General features: G+C 41.0%; 2 protein-coding genes and 1 long non-coding RNA gene across 7 annotated transcripts; 2 read left to right on the forward strand and 1 right to left on the reverse strand.

The window, feature by feature from the left end:
- Nucleotides 1-431: 431 nt before the first annotated feature.
- e2f4 (E2F transcription factor 4) lies at nt 432-6,219 on the forward strand. Of its 2 annotated transcripts, none has more exons than XM_037253236.1 (11): nt 432-625; nt 1,493-1,602; nt 2,009-2,170; nt 2,519-2,562; nt 2,671-2,735; nt 2,818-2,985; nt 3,134-3,224; nt 3,428-3,574; nt 4,149-4,196; nt 4,288-4,332; nt 4,695-6,219. In XM_037253236.1, the coding sequence occupies exons 1-11, from the start codon at nt 461-463 to the stop codon at nt 4,808-4,810; spliced, it is 1,161 nt and encodes a 386-aa protein (XP_037109131.1). In that variant the 5' UTR covers nt 432-460; the 3' UTR covers nt 4,811-6,219. The 2 variants fall into 2 exon arrangements, with proteins under 2 accessions (XP_037109131.1, XP_037109132.1); XM_037253237.1 differs by having other exon boundaries at nt 3,146-3,224.
- Nucleotides 2,163-8,167, reverse strand: LOC119123876. Its single transcript, XR_005098141.1, has 3 exons — nt 7,876-8,167; nt 2,842-3,033; nt 2,163-2,733 (listed from the first exon to the last, which is right to left on the reverse strand). It is a non-coding gene; the product is annotated as an uncharacterized LOC119123876 (long non-coding RNA).
- On the forward strand, nt 6,782-20,569 carry elmo3 (engulfment and cell motility 3). 4 transcript variants are annotated; one of them, XM_037253230.1, is made up of 21 exons: nt 6,782-7,051; nt 9,958-10,064; nt 10,684-10,724; nt 10,816-10,888; nt 11,719-11,769; nt 11,904-12,073; nt 12,256-12,355; nt 12,427-12,578; nt 12,699-12,777; nt 13,232-13,282; nt 14,700-14,822; nt 15,335-15,457; nt 15,535-15,639; nt 15,735-15,843; nt 15,931-16,067; nt 18,573-18,736; nt 18,857-18,969; nt 19,051-19,155; nt 19,230-19,309; nt 19,574-19,654; nt 19,719-20,569. In XM_037253230.1, exons 2-21 carry the CDS (start codon nt 9,987-9,989, stop codon nt 19,929-19,931), a joined length of 2,148 nt encoding a protein of 715 aa, XP_037109125.1. In that variant the 5' UTR covers nt 6,782-7,051; nt 9,958-9,986; the 3' UTR covers nt 19,932-20,569. The 4 variants fall into 4 exon arrangements, with proteins under 4 accessions (XP_037109125.1, XP_037109124.1, XP_037109126.1 ...); XM_037253229.1 differs by lacking the exon at nt 6,782-7,051 and adding an exon at nt 8,246-8,380 and having other exon boundaries at nt 19,719-19,931; XM_037253231.1 differs by lacking the exons at nt 6,782-7,051; nt 9,958-10,064; nt 10,684-10,724; ... (4 more) ...; nt 12,427-12,578; nt 12,699-12,777 and adding an exon at nt 12,828-12,933.
- Nucleotides 20,570-20,590: the final 21 nt, after the last annotated feature.

Below are 20,590 nucleotides of genomic sequence, written 5' to 3' on the forward strand. Positions count from 1 at the left end.
ATAGCAAAATACAGATCCTTGTTAAATTGATATTTCATCTACAGTAATGAGGTACCAAAAAATATACTTGTTTAACCTTGAAATTTAGAATATATTTTATTTTTTGATTTACATAGGTTACCACTATTACGCTGTTCTGTGGGTTTGACATAACTAGACATCGATACACGCTCCCTCCACTGGTTGAACAGTCCCGTCATACCTCGCGTGGCCAACGGCTCTCCCAACCGAATGCTCGTTCAATGAATCGTTAACCTCGATTTTCACCGGTAGATTTGGCGAATTTTCTTTTTTTTTTTTTTTTTTTTAGAATAACGCCCCGCCAGGAAAGAACGGCGAAACGCTCTTATGCCACGGACACCACCGTCGTTCAGTTTGGTTGACTAGGGTGGCGGAGCGTGCGTTCTTGGGCTCGCTTCCGAGGTTTTAGGCAGGGGGACTTCGGCGCTGGTCCCGAGAAATGATGGAGCTAGAGTCGGCCAGTAACCGAGGAGAACTGGGCGCTGTGGGGGACCCGCTGCAGCCGCAGACACCGAGCAGGCATGAAAAGAGTCTGGGACTCCTCACCGCTAAGTTTGTAACTTTGCTGCAGGAGGCCAAGGACGGCGTACTGGATCTGAAAGCTGTAAGCATGCCAATCAGTCTTTGTTGTTAGCTAGCACATGTCATCGGGAACTGCTTTCTGTCGTTAGGTTTCATGCACTTTTTGCTAGCCTGCCTGTTAGCATAGCCTAGCTTTCTGATTGTCTTGATTTGAATGCGCGCTAGCTGCATTGTCGTGTAAACATCCGGGTTACTTTTCGACGCAAACTCCTATGTGTTCACTTTTCACGAACGCGGCCCAATTCAAAGTTTGGGAGCACAACTTGATCAACTTTTCCAGAATGCCCCCCCCCTGCAGATTCCCAAGTGCACAAAGTGGGTCAGCCTTTGCCGCTGTTTTCTGAGCGAGTGCATGAACAATATAGCATGATTGATTCATACAACTTTTCTATTCAATTAAAGTGTTTTTTTTCCCTTCCTGCTTTAAATACATCAACCTTTACCCCCTGTCTGTATGAGCTAAACTTAAATATTACTGGCATTGTTCTTCACAAATTTACAATGCCCGTTTGCAGTCTTTTCTGTTAGTTTATTTCTTTCTATGTTAGGTAATTTCCGTGCCTAATCAGTTAACAGATAGTATCAACTTCCCAGAGTTCTACAGTCAAACCACACAGGGGCTGTTATCCTCAAGTGCAACTCGACCACTATGAGGATGCACCTGCAGGCAGCAGGCCAAGCATGGAGTTATCAGAACACAGACATACGCTGTGGTTATCATGCCATTATTATGCACAACACCTTGACTAGGAAGGAAGTTAACAGTTATTTGTGTTGATTGAACTCTGGTCTCTATGCCAACTCTTGGTTATGAGTTATCATATAAGTGTTACATCATATAAGTGTTACATCATTTTTAAATGCATTTTTCCTTTGTTTTGTGACTCAGGCTGCGGACACATTGGCAGTGCGGCAGAAGCGGCGGATCTACGACATCACCAATGTGTTGGAGGGCATAGGACTGATAGAGAAAAAATCCAAGAACAGTATCCAGTGGAAGTAAGTGCACTTACTCTGTAGTTGTACCCACCAATGTTTGCTGTTTTGAGTTGATGCCCACTCAGATGACATCCTTCTTCTTCACTCAAGACCATGTCCCACTCTGTTACAAATCACACAATGTTAGGGGGAGAGGAGGGTGGTAGTGCCATCTCATTCAAATGATACTTAATAATGAATTTGTTGCCATGATGACTTGAGCAGCCATTCAGTTTTGCCAAATTGGCAGCTTTGGGACTATATTAGCCACTTCTTATAGTGATAAGCAACAAATCTAAGGTGGATGATCAATTTGCACCAAAGGTATGGTCTGGGTGTCTACATAAAAAAAATAAGAACAAATGTCTTCATGATTGAGTATCAAGAATTGACAACTGTACATGTCTGTTTTTGTTTTGTGTTTCAGGGGTGTAGGTCCAGGTTGTAATACCAGAGAGATAGCGGACAAGTTGGTTGACCTGAAGGCAGAACTTGATGATCTGGCTGTCAGGGAACAAGAGCTGGACCAGCAGAGAGTCTGGGTGCAGCAGAGCATCAGGAATGTCACAGATGACTCCAGCAACAGCCCATATCCATTTTAGTGCATTTATCTGTCAGAATCCTGCTGCAAATTGCACACACGCAAACACTCAATGCAAGCGGCACAGTTCAGCTTGCTGTGGCACGCTTTGGTTTGCTTTTGCGAAAGCAGCGACCGTCATGTTAATAGTTTGTGTCACAATCCAATAATGTTTAGTGTTTTTATTTTCTACCCTAACTTTAAAAAAAAAAAAAAAGAGGAGGGGGGGCATGGAATGGGGACTGGTGGACAGGATTCACCCTGAACTATTCTGCTTGGTGGAAACATGGCTTTCTTAAGAATTTTGAACTCTGAAAATGTTTGTTCCTGACCAATTGACCCTTAACACACAAATACTATGGCATATGTAAAACATGAGGACCTCTGTGGAGCATTCAAAGGTATTTCTTTTTGTTGAACTCGGTCTCCTTTATCCTGTTCTGTCAATCCACCTTGATCTGATTGATGATTTCAAATGTTCCTCCGCTTATCACTCACTGCTTCCACAGGTGACACCCTTCTAGCGATACGAGCCCCCATCGGCACTCAGCTAGAAGTGCCCAGACCAGAATCTGTAAGTACAGTGCATATCACAGTTACCTCTGTCCGCCTTCTGCTCGTCTGTATTTTTTCTGACCGTGCATGTCTAAATGCAGGTTATGAATGGACAAAAGAAATACCAGATCCGTTTGAAAAGTTCTTCTGGCCCCATTGAGGTTTTACTGGTTAATAAGGACCCGTCCAGCGCCTCTCCAGTTGTTTTGCCTGTCCCTCCTCCAGATGATGTACTTCAGAGCCTCCCAGCACCGTCGCCCTCCTCCCAGGTCCAGATGTCAGCTTTGCTATTAGTCTCACTTGTTTTGGTCTGTTAACTGTGGACAAAGATAAAACAAAAACTCTTGTGTTTGTGTAATGAAAATTGTATGGCTCGACTTGACTTTCTTTTTAACACTTCTCAACTGCTCTCCATAGGCTACAAGAGCAGCTACAAGAGCAGCTCCAGAACCAGCGAAAACCAGTCCATCCACCACGTTAGCCAATAGCCAGCCAACCTCAGTTACAGGTGGGCAAGAAAGTCCCCAATTTGTCTTTTACGTTTTGAATTCTGTCATCTGTCCATTGTGTCTGCTGCTGTGCTGATTTTCTTGGGGTGGGGTTGTATGTAAAAAGCCCAAAAGTGTATTTCTATTAAATTTGGATCTATTTGTGACATTTTGCTTCTATCACATATACAGTAACATGTTAACGTGACCCGCTTTGTTTCAGAAATGAAAAGCACCACGCCACTCTCTCCAACCCCAGAGGCTCCCGCTGCCATTACTCAGCAACTTCAATCCTCCGCCTCCTTGGATGGGTCTGCGTCGTCTTCTGCGTCTGCAGCGTTTGAACCAATGAAGTCAGACCCGTCTGAACGTGAGTATGCTTATCTGGTCATGTTTTAGTTTGTAGAGTTTGGTGCTCCGCTGAAAGCGAACAAGTCATAGTGAACTATCCCTTGACAATTCTGATAAAAAAAATAAAATAAAAAAAACAAACGTAATGGGCGGAAAAGAAATATATATATAATGTTAAAAAATGCACAATAAGTACCTAGCAGTACACTTTGGACTTGTTTTAGCTGGCCTGGGGCTTTAGTCATATGGCAGGAACATAGGATCAATTTCATTGAGCAGTCAATTTTGTTACAAACATGAAGCAGAAGTTGAAACAAAGATGTTTATATATATTTTATACAATTTATAAGCTACGTTATCGTTTGAAAACCGTTGGCAACTATGTGTCATGCTGTCATTTTTCAATATCAGGAAAAGCATGCTATATGAAAATGTCGGTGTTTGTTTTCAACCTTCTGTGTCAGCTGTATTGCAGACAACAGTGTTACGTTTAATTCCTTAGTGTTGTTTCACAAATGTAGGATAACAGCGTCCTTTTTACAATGCAGGCTTCAGTAAAAAATGTGTTGCTCTATTTCTAATGATTTCTACAGTGCTGGACTTTCCCAAAGAACTTTCGGAAATGTTTGATCCGACAAAAGGTAAATAAAAATGTCTGCCAAATCTCTGCAATGTGAAAGTAACCTTTAGAGAAAATGCACTTGCATACAGTATCCATTCTTTATTTTGCAGAGATCATGAGTGGAGATTTGTTGGAAGACTTGATGTCATCAGAAGGTGAGACAAAGAAAATTAAAAAAAGAAAATAGCAACTTTAAGGGGGTAGGGGTGGCATTGGGATTGAGCCCTAAGTGTTGACCACACACCATTGATGCAAGTCGTAAATACTGAACACGTTTAACGTTGACGGCCCGACCTTTTTGTGAACAGATGAGAAATCACTCTCGCATAACTAGCACCGCAGCATAATCAGTCAAGGTATTCTTTTAAAAATATCCGATGACTGACTTTCATCAGAATGGTAGAGAAATGCACTAAATTAGCCTGATTAGCAGCATGTGTTACCATGCTTAAGTCAAATTCTATTATTTTCTTGTGTGGCTTGGCCTTATATATTTCTCTTCCCGTTCTGCCTTTAGTGTTCTCGCCGCTTCTGCGTCTGTCGCCTCCACCAAGTGACCATGACTACATATACAACTTGGATGAGACAGAAGGCCTGTGTGACCTCTTTGATGTCCCCATTTTAAACCTCTGACCCAAAGACGGCCATCGCAGTGGAGAACCCCCTCCAAGTTAATGCCGCCCTAACTCTCTTCATGTTCTGTGAAGGTGAGCGTGAAACAACGCAAACCAAATCCGAGCGTTGACAAGACTCCTTTGAATGCGGATTTCAACCTGAGCTCAGCTTTAGCCACATGAGGAAAACACTGGCATGATGAAAACCTTTTATTTTCAGCTTTTCCAAGAATCTGAACAACTGAAAAAGTCTATTTTTGGATTGTTGTTTATATGTGTTACATCGCTATATGTACTTGCAAATGAATGTGTGCAGGCTTTACGCCTGTGTGCATAATATGTGAGATTTTTAATAAGTCCAGAGTCTTCATGAGGAAAAGAAATAAAATAAATTTCTTATCAGGTCCAGAGTCATGACAACTTAACGGAGAGCAGCCTTTATCACCCACCAGCTGCTCACACATGGCTCGAATCAGTCCAAACGCAGCTGGTTATATATGCACTATCTTTGTGTACATACAGAATATATATTTTGTCTTAGCAGGACAGCATCCCAGTTTATTGTCTAACAAGCAAAATTTGTAGTGCAGAGAAATAGTGGACAAGTACAGCTATCAGACTCAAAGTAAACATCAAAGGTTTTTTAATCGATATAAATATGTAAAAATTGAGGTGTGTTTTTTTTATTTTTAATAACCTCACTGTACAATTGTATCACTGAATCCTGTTGCCGTTTCCCTGAGTTCACTATAAAGGCAAATGTGCAAAGGACCAAAAAAATAATACCGTGGTAAGAGGAATGTTAACGTTTGACAGATTTTATTCTTTTAACATTTGTTTTTCCCTTTAGGTAGTTGAACATTGCGGTGTGTTTTTAAAGAATTTGGATGTTTTATTTTTTTGTTTTAAACTATCTTGCTCAAGTTAATACACTTGAACTTGACATGCTTTATTTTCAAAGTCCTTGAAAGTTATATTATTTATATGTAACATAAGAGATTTGGCAAATACCAATGTACTCCCCTCTGCCAATTTTTTTTTCATGATTTGCCTTGCAGCTTTGTCTAGTAATTGTCATGTATTTTGTTCAGTTGGGTGTAAAAAGCATGCTTCTTTTTTAACGCAATGATGTACTGTTTTTTTTTTAGTTCATCATTTATGCTCATCATACAGTAAGTAGATACACATTTGTTTTTTTACTCCTTTTGAAATGATTCCATTGCCCTTTTCACCTTTGTACAGTACATGTACATGGAGCAGATCCACTGTTACTGTTTGACAAATTTAATCATTTTACATGTATTCTGTCAAATCCCTTGTGTATTTTTATTTCCCAAACACTGCACATATGCTAAATAGAATAGCTTTTTGTTTTGTTTTTGGAGGGGGGCGTCTGCTAGCTACATTAAAGGATTGTTGTGATGTTCACTCATTCAATTTATTTTACTGGACCCGTCTATTATCTATATATTTGATTTATTCCACTTAAAAGTAGCTAGAAGTGATTATCAGTTTGTCCGGCATGGGTCTGGTAGGCGTTTAATAATTTTCCCATGAACACCTCAGGGGGGCAGCTGGTTCACGTCTACGCACGCATTTTGTCATTTAGTAAAATACAAACAACATTGTAGAATGGACAACATTTAACTAAGATCTCAAGTTTGAGCAGATATTCCTACTGAACTCTTGGATTTGTATCCCTCGGATTTTAGGGGGAAAATGTCCTACAAATTCTGTTTAGAAGATGATTTTGAAAAGACGTTCCTGTGTTTCTTTTCAAAATACATTCATCCAATGTTTATTTGTTGTCATTCGCACCTTAAATCCCGAGAGTTTATCACGATGTGACTCCAAATATATACAAATTGCATGCTTTATGTTAAAAACAATGGGTGAAACTGCGAATCGTGACCCTTTCAATCCACATTACAAAATATCATAAATTCTGGCTTTATTTTGAAATTACCCAATCGGAATCGGTGTATCAAAATCCGTTAACTTTTCGACTGGAAAATCTTTGCTCGAGTATTTAACTAACCCGGAACTTTAAATTAATCCAACTATTCAAGAAATCACATCTCGTTGTTCTGGACCTGTTTTGAACGCAGTTCAGCAAGTTATCTTTGAGTAGTGACTTTTTCAAGCCTGACTTGACTTTGCCTCTTCTGCGTGGAGAACAGATCGCAGCAAATGTCCCTCGCTGCGAGGGCAACGGTTCCTACGGGAGAGAAACCCACTACTACTTACATTTTCTAATCAGGTAGGACGCATTATCCTTATTTCCATGCACTTCCTCCAACAAAGCTGTGCTATGATATATTATATACGCGTATGACTAACCGCGCGATCCGTTTATGGACGTTTTCTTTTCGGCTTTCCTTTTTTTTTCTCCCCAAAAAATTAACGGACACGGGAAAAGATACACTTTTGAGTTGACTGAAGTGGGCTGCTATAGATGGGTAATAACCCATATAATAAACAACTACCGCTTCTGGATTAAGTGTTCTCTGTCTGTGTCATTGTATTATCTGTTTACTTCACATGTGACATTATTTTGCATTCAGATTTTTTAGTTGTGTTTGTGTGTGGCGGTAGCCTGTCAGATGACACTGTTGGGCATCTGAGAGTCCCCCTCCTCTCTACACAGTACACATGGAGGTGATGGGTTGGGGGCCTTTAAGACACACTTGTCCATAAGCAAACAAAAGGTCTAAAAGGAATTACTTGTGGCATTAGGCTTAACAAAGCCAACTGGCCGTGGATGAACACACAATCACTGAGAGATGCTGAACATGTCATTTTACATTTAATGCCCCCCAGAGTAGGTTACATAGGAGCTGTCCTAAAGTCTAATCCGGTGTTTGATGATGCTGCTACAAATTAGCCACAAAACCTGTATAATCCCTTGATGACCTAAATAATATTTTTCTTGAAATAAGATCATTTAAAAAAAATAACTTTAAAAAATCCTCAGGCTTTCTTCTTGATGAAACATTTGACAATGGCTATGATTTATTTTCCAAAATGCTCAGTAATTTTTTATCAGCACTCAAATGTGACCAAAATAAAATAAATGCTACTCACCAGCAACGTTTGCTGAACTTGTTTTGATTTGCAGTCAAGCATCAGTTTATCCTGAGCCGAAGGCAGGCACTTGCATGAACATGTAAGGACAGGCAGGCCAAGTGTGCTTCATCATCTGATGGAGGAACATATTATTCAGCTTTGGGAACATTTACTCTTTTGCAAGAACATTTGCTCTACTTTAGCATCAACACTGTACTGCCAAAGGAATAATGACTCTACTTACCCATCCAATTATTGTGGTCAAGGCTGCGGGAAAATGAGTTGTAAATTAGTCACAGGGCACGATCATCAATCATATATTGTGTATATGTGTAATTTAATTATACATGTATATTATGTTGCAGGAACAGTTGTTCTTATACAGAAACATTCTTTCTGGTGCTGGGACATTCACTTTTGTCTATTGAAGCAGCCATATTTGAAGGTTTCAGTGCTTGTGGAGGCTGCTGATACGAGTCAACGATACTTAAGGCAAACAAAAGCTGACATTTTTTCTTCCTCAGTAAGTAGTTGGTGCTATGTTAATCCAGGAACAATAATTTTTTTGTGAGTTTATTTATGATTTTAGAATTGCTGATTCCATGTTTTGTTTTTGTATTTTTTTTTATTTTATTTTTTTTAGAAAATACCATCAAGATGGTGACCACTTTTTACATTGCTACTTTGATAGCAGAGCCCCAGTTTCCCCCTTTTTGAGATGAGTCATACTCATAAATCGCTCCAGAAGAATCTCACATTCTTATAAAATCTCTTCCGGATTATGGCAGGAGTTTTATTGCCGTGAGCTGACCTTTTGTTGCGACTGCACATTTAAGTTTCTCAACACCCAGGTTGTCCTCACTACACAGTCAATGTGATCCAAAACAAACATGCTGCAATTGATTAAACTACAGCGACTCTTCAGGACTATTTCAGAAGTTGCCTCAGGATAAGTGAAGTGAACCCGGCAAAGACATGGGGTTTGTTTTGACAGGAGCTGCAATAAACTGAGAGGGAGCTTTCTTTTCCAGAAGGGAGTCGTGGTATGTGAACTATCCCAGAGATCGCGCACAGGGCGGGGTCCATTCATCATTCTTAACACAAGCAGACACAAGTTTGAACTCCTCCGAGTCGCCGTGACCTCATGAGCATGTAGAAGAATTTGCATTGGACGTACTGAGAGTGAAGGATAAGGGAGTTGTGGAGGGTGGGGGCTGTTGTCAGAGGGAACAACTGCTTCATCTGTCCCCGCAGGGAGTGCTGTCTGAAGGTTGAGGAGGAAGTGTGTATCGTGAGTGTGCGACTAAGTCCACACAGCGTATGCACAAACAGTTGAAAGCTTGGTTACTTTTACGCCGTGCACCGCCAATGCATGATGAAAGAGGAACATACTACTGGTTTGTATCGAAAATGATAGGTGCTTGAAGCTCTGTGAGTCATTCGAGAAGTAACGGGCCTTTTTTCTTTAAGAGAAACTAGCTGAGCATGGTTGCTTTCAGTTTAGCCCATTTGGCCATTGTATTTTTTTTCAACATTAATGATTTCCCAATGGCCCTGCGCTGGATTGGCATCTTGCTTTGCCACCACGTTACTTATCGCCGAACTGGCAGGCAAATCTCATAAATGTAATAAAATCAGCACATTCTTGCTCCCCCCCCTAATATTTTTAATTGTATCCACTTACATCAATCAAGCTCTTTTGAGACACTGCAGACATTCTTTTCTGTGACAGGTTAACAATCTTCAATTATTTGCCAGAATCGGAATAAGAATGCATTGACACAATGTCACAACTCGGCATGAACTTAATGCATATTCTTACTGTAAACCGTTTAACAGTCTTTGGAAAACTGGCCATCACACATTTAGAAAGCAGAAATGATGATGTTAGTTCCTCGCTTGAACAGCTTCCAGCTTGTATGGATGTATGTCAAAGCCTCAGAGGTCACCGATTTGAGTGTGGGCCTGATCATTATGTGCCTTTTTTTCCCCTGTCTTGAGGTACTCTTGAATAAATGCTACATCTTTGGTAAGATGAGAAATTGTGCAGGTCACGTGTCCCTCTCTGCGCTTTGTTTCATGTGATGTTTTTTCTAACAGTCAGCGTGGTGGAGCTCAGAGGTGCCAAAATGCCGCAGCAAAAAGACATTGTGAAGATTGCGATCCAGATGCCAGGGGCCTACCCCCAGCTCATACGACTAGACCAGGTAATACACACACTCTCCATACACCATTGAATGCTGTTATTTATAATAAATAGTTCAATGTTTCAATTTTTTTTTCAGCCATATAGAATATGGCAAATATCATATCTCTGTATAAAAAGTTTTGGGGGATTATCTATTATTGGTGCATCGATAAAGTGTCAATTTTCATTACGGGTGTTCGTACTTTCCAATACGTGACCAGGACCCGATCAGTCAAACTTCTCCTAAGGACCGGGCTGTCTCTCTCCCTCCATATGTGACCGACCGGTCGGCGCATGGTCGCTGCCACTAATAACAGAGCAGCCACGGGGCGTACCGCACACTCTGACAACGTTTTGACTGCTTGACCGCACTTCTGGCCACTAATAGCAGGATAGCTTGAGTGTCAGACATGGTAGAGGTCTGACTTGTGTTTACATGCACACAAGTCACTTTGGGCGCAATTGTTCAGAATGTACCAGACAACGCCGTGCTGCCTGCTACTGTATGAGCAGCGTGTCGTTACCGAGACGTGCGTTTTCATTGTCGTAGCAGGGTCAACGCTAATGGAAGTTAGCATATACATATGTGATCTGTAGTACAGGATGTGACCGTCAGCCATTTTCTTGTCTCTGAGCAGAAGAAGCCTCTATCCGCTGTTATAAAGGAGGTCTGTGATGGGTAAGTCTGTCCATGAACCATCTCTTTTCCTGTATTTTATCAGCATTTTGAGTACATTCTAATCACAAGCGTGTGTGTTCTGCATGTGTAGCTGGAATCTCCCAGGTCATGAAAACTATGCGCTTCAGTATGCTGACGGAGTGCAGACGTACATCACCGAATCGGTGAGTGAGTAGTCCAATGATGGACTCTGAGTTAGGCCTTAAACATTCATTTGCGTTAAAACAAGAATACAGTCTCAAGATGTTGAAGGGTACGTCATCCTTACTTTGTTTGCTATTTTGTTTTGATATTACTGCTAAAACTAAGTGCTGTCTATATCAGAAGAAAAATAGCTATAAATACAAACAGCTCCACTTGTACCACTGTAAGACACACGTGTTATAGCTTTTTTTTCACACAAATCCACTCCACACCACACAATCAGCACATATTACTTAAAAAAAAAATCTCATTATGCCTCAAAAATGCTGACTACGTTAGGAACACTATATGAACAAGTACTGCGAGACATTACAATCATTTTATTTGTTGTTGGTTTTAAACTTAAATCTCATGACAATTTGCTAAAGTTTCTGCTTTTGACTGGAAACATTTTGGAGGAAGGCTCTTTTGTTGCAGCATGACTATGCTCCAATACACACAGTCATTTCCATAAATGTGTGCTTGGCTAAGTATATTGTGGAATAAATTGACCGGCCCCATCAAATGCGTTTAAGATGGACAACAGAGAAAGACAAGTTCTTCTGGAAAAATAGCCCCAAAAAAACCCATATCCACATTCCAACACTCTAAATCTTTTGGAAAGCATTTCCTGTAGTGTAGCCTCTGGTAAAGTGAAGATGTTTGTCCATATGGTCAAACAGTTTGGTGCTCCTTCATGTAGGTGAGTCAGCTGTGCGTGGGCTTTTATGTTGGATTCACATTGTTAGCTCGTAGCCAAAGTGTGCTTTCGTGTTTCACCAAAGTTTTTGTTTGTGGGTGTTGTTTTTAGAACCGTCTGGACATTAAGAACGGCTGCATTCTGCGTCTAACCAAGGCCCCGGTGAGTCTGTACTCACGCTCCTCTTTATTACTACTCCACATATTGTGGATGCAAGCCTGAAAATTGTGGAGCATGCTGGGAGAACATTTTTACTCAGTGAGTTTTTTTTTTTTTTTTTAAATTTGGGAATGTAGGGGCGCTGTGCGGAGGACTTGTTTAAGGGCATCCAAAGTATGGACCTGGGAGTGCGCTGCGATTCGTTGAAGCAACTCGCCAGCGTTTCCACGGACGTGACGTTTGCGCAGGAGTTCATCAGCCGGGATGGACACCTCTTACTGGTCAAGATAGTGGAAGACTCCAGCGAGTCAGTTCTCTCTGTTTTGTGTGCACATGCCCATTTTCTCACACTGGCTTATACAGCTAAAATGCCTGTTTTGAATATTACCGTATACATTTGATATGGTGCAACATGGCTTACCAGTGAGTCAATTGTGCTTGTTCATTTTTTATTTACATGTACTCCTTTTCCTCGTATACATGTTTCAGGAGTGCTCTGATCATGACCCACACCCTAACAGCCTTTATGGAGCTAATGGATCACGGCATTGTGTCCTGGGAAAATCTCTCGTCAATCTTCGTTGAGAAGGTGCCGCGGTTTAGCTTCCCTATGTGTTCCATTTGCTCCTGTTTGTTGTTTTAACTAATTTGTCCATTCAGATCGCCTGCTTTGTCAACGCCAAGGTGGCCGACGCGTCCATCCAGCAGGTGTGCTTAGACATCCTGGAGAGCATGGTCCTCAGCAGCCACAGCCTCTTCATGCAAGTCAAACAAGTAGTGACCATGGAGAGGCTCATTGCGCACCTCCAAATGTGAGTAACCTGACACTCCTCTTCATGTCTCTGCTTGTGAGGGCAAACCTTTTTGTCTATCCAATATTATCTTTTCTGGTTATAAATGTGGAACGTCACTTTGTGTGTTTCTTCTACCAGGACTAATCAGCAGATTCAGACCAAAGCTATGGCTCTACTTATGGCTCTGTTGCAGACAGCTGGGGACGCAGACAGACAGGTGCTGATTTGGTTCTTCTCAGCGTTTGACCGTAACGTGTGCAACTTTCACCAGGCAGACTGCTATTGTCTCTCAGAGTCACAATCTAGCAGGCACTGTAGTGAGCAGGGCAGCACCTCTTAGTGTGACGGGTCATCTTACACTTCCTGTAGACAGGCGAGTCATTCACTGCCTCTGCTCCTTCTCGGCTTCTCTCTGTGTGTGCGGTAACACTTTGCTCATTCAACTGCCTGTCTCCTATTCTCTCCAACTTGCTTTGTTATACACACATATACACACACACACACACTCACACACACAATTCAACCCTTCATATTCCAGAAGAGGATTTAATCACAGAGATCACAGTTTGATCATGTCGAGTACATTTTTAGGTTTCTATCTCACTATCGCCTCCCAGTGTTAGAAACATGTTAATACAACAACGTTTTCTTTGTGTACTTTTGTTTTTCAGGAAATGTTTGCATACCTGAATAAGAAGAATCTCCGTCAGTACATTTACAAGGTAAAATTTGATAATAGTCAGAATCTGGCAAAATGTTGACATTCAGTAACAGGCTCTTTTATACAATCATTCCAAAGTCCCCATACTGATCATTTTGAAAGCTTTTAATATTTTCTTACATATTTTAACGTCTACTGGGGGTTTTAGGTCTTTAAAGTCAGTTCAGCTTTTTCAGGTGACAAATGGCGTGCACTTATTTGTGCAGCCACGTAAGAATACAAGACTCAGTTGTTGCCATACTTTCTATTAACACATAAACTATGATTATTCATTCTTTATCTTCGTAAGACTCTAACATACGACTTGCACGATTACAATTTATTTTCAAAGCACATCAGTATATATTTACGTATGTGTATATTTGATTCAAATTGTCATGAGAGCGACACAAATACTCTATATCAGTGGTCCCCAACCTTTTTTGTTACGTGTCAGAAATATTTTCGTGGACCGGCCTTTATATAAATAAATAAATTTATAATAAATATATAAATACGATGAAATAAAATGATACGACTGGCATAAAAACAAATATAAACCACATAAAAATAAAACTCACCATTACGTTGAATTAGTGGGAGCACTGAGCTTGTTTCTCAGAAACGAGCCGGTCCCATCGAGGCGTAATTGGAGACAATGTCCTTCTTGTTCACGTTTCTGTTCTTTAAAATAATTCCAAATGTTTGTCTTTTAATGCGGGATGCTTGGTCTCCATGTGCCGAAGCAGTTTTGAAGACTTCATTGCCTCGTTAGCTAGCCTGTCGCCACATATTGTGCGTACTGGGCTTGGCGCGTCAAAGACACCTGTGGCGATAAATCCATATTTTAAGTAGGACTCCTGAAATTTTCTTTTAAATGCAGCTTTCCTTTTCTTAGAAGTCGTAGCCTCTTCTTCTTCCGTCTCCTTAGTGGGCTTTTTTCCCTTTCCGAAGAAGCTTTCCAAACATTGCTCATTTTTGCTAGCTTCGCGGGCTCTACTGTGGTGACATGGCACGTGACCGGGACGAACGTCTTGACCGAATTAACCTGCCAAGAGACACACATGCACCGACGGATGTAATTAGGAAATAATCGCCAGATTTTTTTATATTTTTCAAAATAAATTCTTACTCATTTTTGCTAACTTTGCGGGCTCGACTGGGGAAACATGTCACGTGACCGGGACGAGCGTCTTGACCTGAATTAATTGATCGTCGATAAAAAAAAATAATAATAATAATTACTGTGCGGCTTGGCGGCCCGGTACCAAGTGACCCACGGACCGGTACCGGTCCGCGGCCCGGTGGTTGGGGACCACAGCTCTATATGATCGTCCTGTATATATACAATACATGTATAATCCAATGAATTCCAAATTCCTGTATTACTGTTACATTATGAAAAGTAAGATGATTGTGAAAATGACTTGTTGTTCCAGAACATCATCCACAGTTCAAGTTCAGTTCAGGATGAAATGGCCCACTACCTCTATGTCCTACAGTCAGTGACTTTGAATGATCTGGAGCCGCGAATGAGGACGCCACTGGACTGTTACAGCCAGGTGAGTCCCATGGACACCATTTATAGATTAAAAGAAAAAGTATTATGGATTATGACACTGGTTTTCCATTTATATTTTATACACCACCGTGATGGATGTAGCTGAAGGAGAGACTTTCAACTATAATATAGGAAGTTCCACAAAAATATGTACCATTTAAGAATTGAAGTCCTTTTATGCAGGGAATGTTCGTTACATATTTCTTGTAAATTTAACCATGCAGTATTTTTTATGTCAATGACCAAATTCATTAATTTTACACGTTGTTTATTATTGTTATTTAATGAATTTATGGAAATGTTATCGTTATATGATTACTAGATTGTGAGTGTTTAAGGTCACTATGACTTAGCAAAGCACATGGTTGATCATGAACACTACCATCTATCATGACAAAACATCACTCTCATTTGTCTGATATAAAATCATTAATTTAAACACTACGTTTTCTCCAAATCAGTTGTCTTCCTCTCACCTTGTTTGAAATATGTAAGTTTGGATCTGTTATTTAGGAACAAAGAGACATCCTTCACGGTCTGCGGCAGGCCGCCTTCGAAACGGAGAGCGAGAACAGTCTGAGTCATGAGAGGAGACGTTCACTTTGCGCCAAAGAGTTCAAGAAGTTGGGCTTCTCTGTAAGTGGCAGCCCTGAAATGTGGAAGTGGTCCTCTGCTGGTCACTCTAATATATTTTCCATATAATACCTATCCAGAACAATAGTAATCCTGGTCAGGACTTGGTGAGAACGCCTCCTGGTCTTTTAGCTTTGGACACCATGTTCTATTTTGCTGCACGCAATCCTGACGCTTACAGCAGGGTGAGTATGATTTTGTTTCCCATCCCATTTTTTGTCATCAAGTATTTGTTTGACTTTGTGGCCCGACATGAAATCATACTACATCCCTCTGTCAGTTTGTTCTGGAGAACAGCAGCAGGGAGGACAAGCATGAGTGTCCTTTTGCTCGGAGCAGCATCCAGCTCACACTCATCTTGTGCGAAATCCTTCGTATAGGCGAAGCCCGTGAGTCTGCCAGCACTCCTGCATAGCTTTCGCCGTGAAGAAATGATGATAGTGACCAACGGTCCACCAATGTTTTTGTTCTTGCAGCCTCGGAGACGGGCTCAGACTACCACCCCATCTTCTTCAGTCAGGACCGGCTGCTGGAGGAGCTTTTCTGTGTGTGCATCCAGCTGCTCAACAAGACCTGGAAGGAGATGAGAGCCACACAGGAGGACTTTGACAAGGTGCACTTGATAGTTGAGAGTCCATAGATGTCAGCTGTTGACACTCTTATCTTTTGTAAATAAGGGCAGTGTCTGGTTTTGGTATTAAGATTTTTGCACATATCAGATCATTCTCACCAAAAATGGGAAAAAAAGCAAAAAATGGAAATTAGAACCTTGATACAATATGTGCAACCCTCTTTTTATGCTCTCCTTCACTCACTCACTCAAATGGACCTTACAAGCCCTTTGTCATGCTTTGACACTGGTGGAGGTTGGGAGCAAGTTTGAAACAGCGGGGGCTTGTCTTCAAGAGATATTGGTCATCTGTCTGTTCAAATCATCCTCAAAGGCAAAGCGGCTGTGCTTTTGTCCTCATCTCCATTTCCACATCATCTACAGCCGCCCTGTTCCCACCAAGTGTTCCCAAGACGGCCATAAAACTCAGTGACCCTTTCACCTTTTTAGGACGGGCCACAAGGCTGCAGGTCTGGCTTTTTGTTTTTGCCCACAGCTCTCAACGCAGGGGGCTTTGGGGCAAACACAAAGGGGCATTAGGTGGACAAAGGGAAGCGTGGAGGGCGGCAGCAACAGAGGGAGAAGGAAATGAGGAAAACAAAGCATCTGAGCATCAGCAGTAATTACACAACAAGGGAGGGAATGTCAAACACTGGAAACATAATATGAGAGGGCAGGACACAAATTAGAGAAAAACACCATTGCTGGTGCTGGCATATTTCAACTTAGTTTTCAATTTAGTACTCATTATTTAGTAGTTGATAAAATGCTACATGTGTTTACGTGTGTCTGGCAATGAGCGTAACTGGATTAACTGCGGAAAAGTGGAAAAAAGGTGGACCTAATAATCCAAGAATGCAAAATTGCAACAGGTTCGAACAGGATGAGCAACATTAGTGTATGTTGCAACTGTGCAATAAGTAGTGTATATATACACACAGATATGAATGCTTTCATGAATACTGGTATATTCCAGACTGAATTTGAACAACGAAAATAGTCAGCAACAACATGTGTAGAAAATGCATAGAGTAGCCTGTTTTCATTGTCAACTTTTTGTACTGCACATAAACACCAGCAATATTAACATAAGGTACATACAGAATATTGCATAATAGTATATAATATATGCAGGTGTTGAAACAAATGCTGCAAGAATAGGCAGCATTTTATCCATCAATCCATTTTCCAGTAAAAATAAAATACGTCAATAAATACTTAATTTCATGCATTGAAGTGATAACTAGAATAACATAATATGCATACAATATACTGTATGCAGTTGTTAATGTGAATCAAAAGCAGTAAAAATAGGCAGTGATATCAGATAATAAAACTTGTAACAAATTATTATATTTAAAGCTGTTGCATGCAGAATTCTATCCCTCCTCTACTGTAACATTTATTACACGTGTTTGAACATTGGAGCACATGTTGCAGATGTTTTAGGGAAAGAGAGGTAGCTGCCAGTCATGACTCCAATTGGCCAACAGGGTTGCATGGTTGTGAGGGGGTGGACCCTTGCATGTGTGTGGAGAGTATCAGGGTGTGTGTTTACAAAATAGCCACCCAAGCAGGCCTAAGCGACTCTGCTGGAGCCATGTAGAGGATCACGGACGGCCTGTCTCCACACACATTCAAGTTTGGAATTGGAATAGTTGCTAGGTTAAGAGTAACAATGGAGGTAAGAAGGATCTGTGTTGTTTACGGTCTGTATATAGGTTATACAAGCTTAAAACTTGATTCTGTGCGTTAAAGGTGACATGGTGAGGTTATTTCGGTCACTGCGTATACAATATACTACTGCCAAACGGGCAAACTGCAACCCGGACGGCAATTCAAAAGCTTCTTCTTAGTATATGCAATGTTAATAATTTGTGCAAGGCAGCTGACTGTCACAATCTGCTTTAGTGAATGATCGTTAACAATCAGTTCAATTGGATGTGAACAGGAATGTGATAGGTCAGCAGAGTGAAGCACAACAAAGTTGGCCAGCTCATCCATATACAATATCAACCCGTCTCTATTTAAAGCCTACATGTTAAACACAAGTAGGCGCTCACCTGTACACTGGACGGTTCCAGAACGATAATAAGTCTTATGCTGATCATGCAAACTGGCAAAATGCTGCTAATAAAATGACTTTAAATAACACTTTGACTGTTAATGGCTGTCTGCTAATCATGACTTAAAGAACATTATTTAGAATTGAATCACCGAGTAATAATTCAGTAAGTAAGAGTTATTGATTATTCTAATTGTGAGTGGACAATGGCTGTGAAGTAGGTTAATTAAAGGCATTGATTGGCAGTTGTTTGGGGAAATTGCAGTGGGGGAAGTCAACCAGCTGGCTATTAACTTGTGACCTTACATCAAAAGTATCGCACTGTTTGTATTCATTCATTCATCCATTACTGTTTTAAAAATGAAACCTTGTCTCCAATGTCAAAAAAAGTCTGAATTTCGATGAAATAACGAGCTCCTCCTTCTTACTTGGATTGTAAATAGGTGATGCAGGTGGTGAGGGAGCAGATCACACGCACGTTGTCCACCAAGCCGACCTCGCTGGAGCTCTTCAAGAACAAAGTGAACGCGCTCAACTACACCGAGATCCTCAAGCTGCGCCAGACGGAGCGACTGCACCAGGAAGAGACGCTGGCTCCGCCCGTACTGTGAGTGGAATGACGAGCATGGTGCAACTTCACAAAAGGGGAAAAAATAAAAGATTTTTCTAATACTATACTTAAAGCATACCCAAGTAGAACCATACCTATCTGTGTGTGTCTTTGCAGTGAACTGAAGGAACGTCTGAAGCCAGAGCTGCTTGAGTTGATCCGCCAGCAAAGACTCAACAGGCTTTGTCAGGGGACCATGTTTAGAAAGATCAGCAGCCGACGCAGACAAGGTGAGTGAGACACACAAGCACTCAAGAGAGAAGACTTGAGTTCTTCCTGCAAATATTCATGTCATTGGTTGTTGCCAACAGACAAACTGTGGTACTGTCGTCTGTCGCCCAATCACAAAATGCTGCACTACGGCGACGTGGAGGAAGATTCGGACACTCCACCCATTGAAACACTGCAAGAAAAGAGTGAGTTGCGTGGAAGACGAGTATTGCAAAGTGATTGAGCAATAAGATACTGATGACCTGTGCTTGATGTTCAGTCCCAGTAGCAGACATTAAAAATCTGCTGGTAGGCAAAGAGTGTCCTCACATGAAGGACAATAAAGGCAAACAGAACAAGGTGAGCCGCTCGTTGTTATGTCGGTGGAAATAAAAAGTCTACACACCCCTGATCAAATGCTAGGCCATTGGGATATAAATGTAAGGCCAAGATAAGCAATACTTTTGCCACGACTATACATGCACAACTTGATTGGGCAAAAAAACTGTACAATACTTTTTTGTTATATTTGTAATGTAAATTGTGTGCCTTGGCTAAATAAACAAACACTTGTAGTAGTGTAGTGTGCACGAGGTCTCACTGTTCTGCGTGTGTTGCACACAGGAGGTGCTGGACCTGGCGTTTAGCATCACCTACGATGTGGAGGAGTACAGCCTCAACTTCATCGCCCCCTCAAGGACTGACGTAAGACCAGCTCATTAAGATCCACATCATCATAGGATGTCCACTAATAGACTGTATGTGTCAGTTCTGCCTGTGGACAGATGGACTGAGCGTCCTCCTGGGCAGGGACATGAGCAGCGAATCCATGCGCAGCGAGCTGGACATCCTCCTGTCCATGGAGATTAAGCTCCGCCTACTGGATTTGGAGAACATCCCCATCCCAGAGAACGCACCAGTCGTCCCCAAAGCGCCGAGCAACTACAACTTCTGCTATGACTTCAGTCAAACTGAGCAATAGAGGAAACCGCTCAGATGGGTGCCTGTGTAAATATGCAGTGTGTGTTTTTGTGTGATAGAAAAGTATGTTGTGTGTGAGGCTCTGACTTACACGTTTGTTGTAAATGTTCAGAAGCTGCTGTCGCTGTGCTCATTTTGAACATCCACTTGCTTGACTGAACCTCACAATTTGAAGTGCAATTTCACTTTTTGTTAATTAATCTGTTCCAAAGAATCATAGACTCAACAAAATGAATGAAAATCGTACTTGTTTTGTGGAAAAGTGAAAACTGGCTCTTAATCTTTTTATACAGTACAGAAGAACCACTAAAGAAAATGTACAATACATTTTTTAAATATTGTTGTTTTTTGGGGGATAATTACGGGCCCCCTGTTTGTAATATTGGGTGTTGGTGAGCCATTATAGGCTTTACATTTTCTGTCCCTTAAAGAAAAGCAAATATTTTTCCATTTTAACAAGATGTAAATCCAATTCGCCTGTTTTGCTACAACTTGCGGTACATTTGATCAAAATAATCATAATCAAGTCTTGGGCAAAAATAAATAAATAAGTAGGTACTCTACTGTGTCCAAATCACTTCCTGTGAAACATGTAAAATCTTTTCAAAATCATGCAAATAAATGTGTATTTTTGTGATAGAACATGAATGTTTTGGTTCT

This window comes from Syngnathus acus, chromosome 6 (genome assembly GCF_901709675.1).
Source record: "Syngnathus acus chromosome 6, fSynAcu1.2, whole genome shotgun sequence".
Lineage (NCBI taxonomy): Eukaryota > Metazoa > Chordata > Actinopteri > Syngnathiformes > Syngnathidae > Syngnathus > Syngnathus acus.